This window comes from Tiliqua scincoides, chromosome 1, assembly GCF_035046505.1.
Source record: "Tiliqua scincoides isolate rTilSci1 chromosome 1, rTilSci1.hap2, whole genome shotgun sequence".
NCBI lineage: Eukaryota > Metazoa > Chordata > Lepidosauria > Squamata > Scincidae > Tiliqua > Tiliqua scincoides.
Window position 1 is genome coordinate 307,256,047 of NC_089821.1, and position 9,732 is coordinate 307,265,778.

A 9,732-nucleotide genomic window follows, 5' to 3' on the forward strand; every position below is an offset into this window, starting at 1 on the left:
GCTTCTGAGACTTCACCCCTAAGAGGGGTTCATTGTTCTTCCAAGATTGACTTCACCCTATGGTAACAGCTCAAGATGCCCAGGGGTGTCACAAGACACTCAGCAGGGCACTGTGGGAGCTTCGCTGCCTGGCAGTAAGATGAAAGCGTGAGCCGCAAACAGCAGCAGGAGGCTCAAAGTAGCAGACAGAGCTGCAGCGAGTAAAGTCTGCAGATTGAGGAAAGCCCTCCCACCTGTCTTCTTACTGCTCTTCAGAAGCTTACATTTTGAACTTGGAAGTAAGTGTTGGTGATGTAGAGCCATTTCAGTCAGTCAATCTAGCTAGAACTAAAGCTTATGTTACGCTGGCCAGATCTGCCTTCCTCAGAAAACTGGTGCTGAAGCTTTGCAAAAGTGCTATTAACCAGTGGTGGTCCTGGCCACTGTGGCACCATCTAGGGATGCTTCCCCCCCACATGGAGGTGCCACCCCCATGCCCACTGCCCCCCCTGGAAGCTTTCTAAGGCCTCCGGAGGGCGTTTAACACTAATTCCAATTTTTGGTCCTGTATTGAGATCTTTAAAGGCCCTCCGGAGGCCTTGGAAGGCCTTCTGGGGTTGGGGAAGCTGAACACGGTCTCTCTGGGCCTCAGAATGCCTTCAGGGGGAGACGTGGGCACAGGCGGCCTTCAGGCAGCATGGCTGGGAAGGCGGCAGTGCCTCCCCAGCTGAGTCTCCTGGGGTCAACTTGTAAAAATGGACCACCCAGGAATGCCACTGCTCATAACCACAGCAGCCACCTGCCCATAAGAACATAAGAAGAGCCCAGCTGGATCAGGCCAAAGGCCCATCCAGTCCAGCTTCCTGTATTTCAGTGGCACATCAGATGCCTGAGGAAGCACTCATGACAAGACACCTGCATCCTGGTAGCACTCCGTTGCCTCTGACATTCAGAAATAAACTACTTCTAAAACCAGGAGGCTGCACATAATCTTCATGGCTTGTAATCCGTGATGAACTTTTGCTCCAAAAATTTGTCTAATCCCCTTTTAATGGCATCTAGGCCAGACGCTATCACCACATCCTGTGGCAAGGAGTTCCACAGACTAATGACATGATGGGTAAAAAATACCCATCGTTTCTTTTGTCTGTTCTAACTCTCCTGACATTCAGTTTTAGTGGATGTCCCAGGAACAAGCTGGGTCCATCCAGTCCAGCTTCCTGTATCTCAGAGTGATCCACCAAATGCCTCAGGGCACTCACAAGACAACAACAGACCTGCACCCTGTTGCCACTCCCTTGCATCTGGTATTCAGAGCTAGCCTGAAGGTAGCCTGAAGGTTATTTTTTAAACAAAGCACACACTACTGTTCAAGGCCAGTCTGACTTGTCCTTCAAGACTTGTCCTCCATTCACAGACTGAACCGGACAACCAACTCTTTTGTCCACAGATTTAATTCTGTAACACGAAAGTGCAATGAAAATAAACATATACGTTCTTTCACATTAAAATTAACTATTTTGTATATTTTCACAAGCAAATTATACAGAGCAGGATAAAAACCAGGAAAACAAAACATGAATGGTATAACTGCAAGCTGGGTACCTGATGATCAAACCACTTATTTTAAACAGGTTTTAAACCTGTTTTTAAACTTTTTAAACCTTATTTTAAACTTATTTTAAACCACTTTTTGCGTTCAGGGGTCCAGTTCCACAGGGAGAGGGGAACTGCAATCAAAACGAGTAAAATTAAGCTCTTCCTATCACACTGCAACTTTGCCAGATTTCATGGCCTCCATCACATGCTGCCAGTTAAAGAAATCTTATACACATCCTCCAAATCAGCCCTCTTGGCAAGTTTAGGGATATGTCTAATTTGACCCTAAAAGTTTGCACTCTGCATACCTTATGGCACAATCCAGCCCTTGACTGGCATGTTTGCACCTCCTCGGGAGGAAGCCAGGCCAGTGCTCAGAGAAGCGCCAGCCTGAGGAGGCAGACGCAAGCCTCTGCACCAGGGGAGCACAATAGACAGTTTGTTTCTTGAGCAAAAAAGAAACACTGAGCTGAACATGATGCTACAGCAGTAGTTGCACCTCGTTTGCTGCAAATGGGTCTCAGGTGTGCTGTGGGGCCACAGGAGACAGACAGCAGTGCTGTGGGGGAAGATGTGGCCATTGAGAGCCTTGCACAGCAGCACAAGTAAAAGAACTGGCCAGCAAAGGGCAGGAAGGAGCGCTCTATGCCTCACACTGTGGTGCACTTAGAAGAAGTGGCTGGGACCTGCCGCTTTGAGTCTCACACTGGGTTTAGTGCTACGCTTAGTACATTCCCACTTCCCATTCCTGCTCTCCTCACCAGAAGAACTGCTATTCTTGTAGCATCCTCCTGGAGACCTGAGAGCAGAGTGGCTGGTGTTTGGTGTGCATAGTGCATGTGAGTGCACCAGTTCCTTACTACTTTTTGCATATAATGACCATTACTGGCCTGGGGACCGCACCCTATGGCTGGGACCATATGGCTCCATTTTGCCCCCCCTCCACTGGGAATGGCTCCAAAGGGAGGGGCCGCTTGCCCCCACCATACTGTGTGCACCGCCCCCCTCCAGCTACGCCACCACCTACACCACTACCTGCCCCCCCAACCCTGGTGTGTAATTTGTAATTACAAATTTGCAATTGCCGCCTGCCAGCTCAGAGCGGAGAGCGGGCACTTGCACAAAAGGTGCAGCATCCCAAGTGTTTTAGCACATCTGTGCAGGATCATGACTCACAATGTCGCGCACTGGGGTGACCTACGCCCTCAATAATGCAGGAGGCAGCACTGCATGCCAAAACCCTAATCCCAAACAGGAAACCTTCTTCTCTGAGAACGCTGCGGGTGGAATTTGGCTGCGCTGGCTCTGAGTCACTCAAACCATGCACATTGGGATGGCCTATGCCCTAAATAACACTGGAGGCCATGCCTTCATTTTGACACATGTATGGTAGGTAGCATGCCTTTGGTGGTCAGGAAAAATTTAAGTCTGATGATGGTTGTCAACCTTCAGTCTCGAAAGACTATGGTATAAGCCTACAGCACCCAGTATTCCCAGGCAGTCTCCCATCCAAGTACTAACCAGGCCTGACTCTGCTTAGCTTCCGAGATCGGGCATGTGCAGGGTAACAGTAAGTCTGCAGATGTAAGAAAAGAACAGAAAGCAGAAAACCATAGTACTTCCCAATTATTACTGCCTTGTCCCCCTTCTCACCCAGTACGCAATCTCCAGCCTTCTTTCCAGTAGCATAGCTGGGTGGGGGACAGCGCAGACAGTATTGCAGGCACCGCAACATGCCATATAAGCAGCCCCTCCCACTCACCACTGCCACTGGGGCAGCAACGGCAATGTGCAGGCACCCAATGGCTCCAACGGCGAGTGGGAGGGGCTGCTTACACAGAACATTGCGGTACCTGCGATACTTACTGCGCCAAAGCACCCCCCCCCAGCCACATTACCGCTTCTTCCAGATACTGGACAGAAAATGCTGCAATAATAGGGATGATTCAAGACTGTAGTGGCACTATGGAAGACGTTTCTGTTCTGAGGAGTCCGTAGGCTGGTTGGTGTTCAGTTGCGATCTAGAATAATATGGCTGTCCCACTGGCAAGCTATTGCCAGGTTATTGTGGGCAGCAGCTGCACTGGTTGCCCATTCGTTTCCAGGCCCAATTCAAGGTGCTGGTCTTGATCTTTAAAGCCCAATATGGCTTGAGGCCAGGATATTTAAGGGACCGACTACTTCTGTACAATCTGGTTCGTTTTCTCAGGTCATCGGAGAAGGCCCTTTTGCAAGTGCCATTGCCTAGGGAGGTACAGAGGATGGCGCCAAGAAATAGGGCCTTCTCAGTACTGGCACCAACCCTCCCTCTTGAGCAGGGGTGCCCAAACCCCAGCCCAGGGGCCACTTGAGGTCCTCGGGCACTCCCAATCAGGCCCGCAGGGAACCCCCAGTCTCCAATGAGCCTCTGGAGACTTGCTGGAACCCAGGCTGGCCTGACACAACTGCTCTCAGTGTGAGCTGCGGGATGAGGGCTCCTTCCATTGATTGCTATTTCATGTCTGTGATGCAGCAGCGATGGAAAGGCCTTTTATAGGCCTTGAGTTATTGCAAGACCTTCATGCATTCATATAAATTCCATCTCTAATGTATTCATTTATGTAAATTTATTCAAATGTGAAATGTAAATTAATTTTCCCCCAAGCCCCCAACAGTGTCAGAGAGATGATGTGGCACTCCTGCCAAAAAGTTTGTACACCCCTGCTCTTGAGTTACAAACTGCTCCCTCCTTGCAGACCTTACAGCAGGCCTGAAGACTTTTTATTCATGCAAGCCTTCTGAGTCTTGGCTTTTTAAATTAACATTCAGCTTTTACAGGTTTGCCGTTTTTAGGTGTTGCTATTTCTCTTTAGCTGTAATTTTACGCTTATTTTTAAGTTTTAATGTTTTATGGATTTTTAGGGTATGGTATGATTGTTTTAAATCTGATCTTTTTTTTTATATCTGCCCTTTTGTAAGGCTCCTTGGGACCCCTTGGGAAGAAAGGTGTAGTATAAATAAATAAATAAAACTTGTTACTGCATAGCATCTGTACTATTCCTCTGTGTGTGCTACCTGTTGTTTAGCCTGCCTCTTCAGCCTGGGGGAGGGGGGGTAGAGAGATAGAAACTGGGCCTCTCAAAGGAATTTAATCAAGATAAGGGGAACTGGAAAATTGCAGGCAGTAATGTATCTTTCAGGGACTTTGGTGGGTGGGGAGGCAGGTGAGGCAGAGCCTCTCTACTGGACTCCTTCAAAAAGTAGCGCCCCCACCATGTGGGGTGTGCAAGCACACATAAGAATGTAAGAAGAGCCCCGCTGGATCAGGCCAAAGGCCCATCTATCTCACAGTGGCCCACCAAATGCCCCAAGGAGCACTCACAAGCTGCCTCTGATTGCCAGATGCAGGGGAATGCATGGGTTGTGAGTGCTTGCGCACCTCACACAGCACTGGCGCTGCTTTTCAAAAGAGTTCAGGAGGGAGGCTCTGCCTCATCAGCCTCCCCACCCACCACACGTCCCTGGTGTCTTTTTCCAGTATAAACAGAGGTCACTGACCAGGTCTGCAGCTGATGTTTCAGTACAAAGCTATAAAACTTGCGAAAATACTGTAACACTGCTTGCATGTGGGGAAGTCATGTGGTGGGGGCTCCCTTCACCCCTCACAGCGGGTGGCCAAACCCTAGCTGATAGAGATCCTAGAGGAAGTTGTAGGATCTAGAAGTCCTTGTTATTCCGTCACACACACATGCAGTCCCAACAGGCACAGCCAGCAAAACACCAGTTTCTAAACAAAAGCATGGTTGGAATGTTGTCGACCACAGTCCACAAAAACTTCTGGGACAGCTAAGTCTCTAGAAATTTGCACCAGGGAAGGAGAGTGTTTCTGTAGTTATGCCTGATAAGGCACTGATAGCAACACATCAGTAACCAACAGATCTGCACAGAGGCAACTGAGCAACCCAAATGATGAATTTTTTTTTTCAGTTTGACTGACAGTCTCATTACAGCAAACATGCTCTTCCTCCATTTGCTCTGAAGGGGTAGTGTACATCTGTGTGCATTAAACACACAGTCTCCCTCCCTCCCTGCCCCATTATTGGTCTCAACTAGGTAGTAAGGGAAGGGGTGTGGGGACTGACCACATAAGCAGGGAGAGTCGCGGTGCCTTCTGTTAAAAACGTTCTAACTTGTAACTGTAGTGTAAATATATGGAAAGAACATTCACTAACCAAAGATTTAGAAAAAGAAAGCAGATAACCAAGGGAGAGAGAGTGAGGGGAGAAGACACAATGACTGTATGCAATGGATAATTTGTTGCGTGTCCCCACCCCCAAAATTGAGCAAGCAACTTACTGCTTTTTTAAAAAATCACATATGCAAACATTTCGCCTTTCACAGATGCTTACAAAGATTCTGGCATGTGCTTTTGGAACCTAACCCACTGCCTTTCCATTTTCAGATTCCTCCCTTCAGACAGGAATGTATAGCAAGGCACTTGTAGAATTCTGTAATCATTCTGGATAGAATGGCTGAGCCATAAACAGATTCATGTTAAGTTCTCCTTTAACACACACTTTAATCGTCCCTTTGTTCACACTACCAAGACAAATTAAAGTTCAATACAATTGTGTATTCGCAGTGTTCCTCAATGTTTGCCCTCCACTGTACCACTTCACATGGTTCACTTATTTTAAGTGGCACCAGAAGTAACTGGTGATGACATCATCACCAGTTACTTCTGGGTTGGGAGGCCAGATGCAACACAACAAACACCAGTAAGAGGCTCAGGGTAGATGGGAGGGCTTTATCGAGCACAGAAAAGCATGCTTCAGAGCTCTGCCTGCCGAGCCGAGCTGAGCGGAGCCTCCTATCACGGTTTGTTCTGTCATGTTCCTGGTCTTGCTGCTGGGCGGTACGTGTCCAGGGGTCCTGTGAGTACCACCAGACACCACCTCAAGTACCATTGGTGCTACCTTTACTACTAGTTGAGAAACACAGGTGTATTATATTGTTTGGGTATGTTTTGCCCTTGTTTTCTCAAAATTAAAGTTCCAGTTTCACAGGGATTTCAACTAACAGTGCAATTCTAACCTGTGCCAGTGCAGTCGGGCCACAATGGCCTGTGCTGTATCCAACAGGAGACTGCTGGAGGTCACCTTTGGGTAAGGGGATATTTTCCCCCTTACCCTGTGTAAACCCCAGCTTGCCCTATGGGGCTACTTGGATCTGTACCAAATAGTTGGTGCAAATCTGAGCAGACCATGTAGGGCTCCGAGGTCCAGGAGCAGGGACTAGAATATGGTGTGTACTGCTGATCCGTCTCCTTCCATTTCTCTTGCTCCACTCACAGTTATTCCCAACTGCATATGATTTTAAAGTGTTTTAAATACACTTTCCTAGCCACCTTTCATCAAAAGGTGGAGTACAATTAATATAGTAAAAACACCCACCTGTCGGCATTCAGCAGAAGTTGCTCCCACTATTTTTGGCAGGCAAACACAGGAACCCAGCCAAAAAAGGCAGGGAAAAATCCCGCTACTGCTAATTGTAGCTCAAGGGTGATCCCAACACGGCTGCTATCTAGACTGCCTAACTGTTATCTGATGAAGTTTCAACCACATCCTCATCATGGCGTAGCTAGAGGGGGTGCAAAGCACTAAGTTTTGTAGGTGCCTGAATGCACCGTGCCAGCGGCCCCTCCCCCTCCCCTTCAGAGCCGTTCTGGGTGGTGGGAGCAGAATGGAGGTGTTTGTCTGACTCTGAAGGAAAGGACAGGGAGCCACTGGCATGGTGGGTTCAGGTGACTGCAAAACTTAGTACTTTGTGCCCCGTCTAGCTATGCCACTGATCCTAATCACACCCCGAATCTCCAACACATACATCCTTTCGCAAATAGTTGCCCTCCACTCATGATCTCACATCTTTTGGGAGACTCTGACCATAACAAAAAAGATACTTATAGAGAGTTGGCACCTTTAATAATAATAATAATAATAATAATAATAATAATAATAATAATAATAATAATAATAATAATAAAACTTTATTTTTATCCCGCCCTTCTCCCTAACGGGACCCAGGGCGGCTAACAACATATTAAAAAAACAGATTTTAAAAACATTAATACATAGCAGATAAAAACATTTAAAAACACACTACAGAGGCCATAAAAACAGTAGTCAGATAAAAGACAGAATAAAAGAGCAAGTCACCGAGGAATCAAGCCTGTAAAAAACTAAAAGATGTATAAAAAAGTTAAGAAGGCCAGAAATCAGAAGGCTTGTTTAAACAACAGTGTTTTCAGGCCTCGCCGAAAACTCTCAAGAGAAGGAGCCATTCTCAAGTCAAGGGGAAGGGAGTTCCATAATGTTGGTGCCACTACCGAGAACTATCTGTGCAATCAAAACTATTTGTTCAAACAAACTTCAATTAATGTTCTTTCAATTTTTAAGAATTTGGGGCTCCTTGAAAAGCCATTCTGACAAGTGATTGAGTCAGACTTCTCTCTTTTATGATTAAGCAAGTTGGTTTGTGGACATTATGCCCCGGTTGTGGTGGCTTTTTTGGCTGTCATTTCTTCTTTTAGAGGGGTGGCCTGTCTGGGATGATCTGTTGCACCATCAGTAAAATTACAAAAGCTGCACACTTTCCTAGGAGTCAGGCTGCAATCCTATCCACACTTACCTGGGAACAAGTCCCATTGACTATAATGGGACTTAAAAAGGGGGACCAGATGTCAGGACAGGACAAGGCACCCCCAAATTTAGGACAACCAAGCAAAATGTAGGACGTGATAAAATAAAAGCTATACACATTTGTATATGGATTTTGTGCGGTTAATTTAAACACTACATCACTTGTTATTAAATTTAAACACTATATTACATATAATTTATTACATATAATTTAGTCATTACAAGAAGGTTACGTGCTGCCTGCTCACAAGGAAAAGTTCTTTTCCAGGACAAGAGCCTAAAAAACAGGACACCTGCTCACCCTGGACTTAGCTTCTGAGTAGATTTGCATAGGATTGTGCTGAAAGTCTTGTGTGGACCCTGAAAAATCAACACATTTATAGTGGGGAAAAACTTCAACGGCCTTAAAATCCCACTTCATCAGACGCTGCCATTGTTGGATTTGTCTCCTTTTTCAGTCCTTAAGAGGCCACAAGACTCTCTCTCTCCCTCTGCTGCTTTAGCAGAGCAGCTGGAAACCTTTGAGTGAGATCCAAGAGTTGCAATCCTGTATAGCGCACTGTCAACAGCGCACTGAATTCCAGGGATGTGTGGTGGGTGGGGAGGCAGAGCCTCCCCACTGGAGTTCTTTGAAAAGCACCGCTGCTGTGGGTTGAGAGTATGTGGGTTGAAAGTACTTGCACACCTCCCACAGTGGTGGTGCTTTTAGGACTCCAGTGGGAGGCTCTGCCTTCCCAGCCTCCCCACCCACCCTGCTCTCCGAAGGAGTCCTGTGGGGAGGCTCTGCCTCCCCTGCCTCGCCACCCACCGCACGTGCCTGCCAGTGAATTCAGCGCGTGAGCGAGCCTGCTGGCCTCTTTGGCGACCAGACAGCCAGGGGCTGGGGACGAGCCTCCCTGGCCGCGATCCGCTCCCCGGGGGGGCCCCCAGCTGCAGCCCCACCCGTAGCCCCCTTGGAGGAGCTTCAGCTGCCCTGCTCCGTCCCGCCAGGCTGGCTGGCACTCACCGGGCTTCTTGCCCCTCCATTCGGCCCAGAGCAGGGTGAGGTCGCCCTCTGCGCGCAGCCAGCGGAGGAAGCCGTAGACGAGCGCGCTCAGCACCGAGCCCCAGACCAGCAGGCACGAAATGCACACCATGGCTGCGGGCGAGGAGCGGGCGGCGCGCCCCGGGGCTGGCTTAAGAGCGCGGGAGGGAGGGAGGGAGGCCGGCCTGCCCTCCGCCTCCGCCTCCCTGCCCGCCCGCAGGCTGGCTGGCTGGCTGCGCGTGCCAAGGACGTCCTCTCCCAGGCAGGCGAGGCAGGGCTGCGATTGTCCGGAGTGCCCCTTGGAAAGGCATCCAGGCCAGCTGCCATCACCACATCCTGTGGCAAGGAGTTCCACAGTCGGATGACACGCTGGGTCAAGAAATATTTTCTGTCCTAATCTCCCAGCACTCACTTTTAGTGGATGTCCCCTGCTTCTGGTGTTGTGTGAGGGGG

General features: G+C 48.5%; 1 protein-coding gene across 1 annotated transcript in view; it reads right to left on the reverse strand.

Annotated features, from left to right (window-relative positions):
- The window catches only part of DHRS7 (dehydrogenase/reductase 7), a 27,488-nt gene extending 18,063 nt beyond the window's left edge, over window positions 1-9,425 (reverse strand). The window contains exon 1 of the mRNA XM_066629680.1: window positions 9,262-9,425. Within this exon, the coding sequence (XP_066485777.1) occupies window positions 9,262-9,391 (130 nt within the window). The 5' untranslated portion in view covers window positions 9,392-9,425. The remainder of the gene's footprint in view (window positions 1-9,261) is intronic.
- Between the last annotated feature and the right edge of the window lie 307 nt (window positions 9,426-9,732).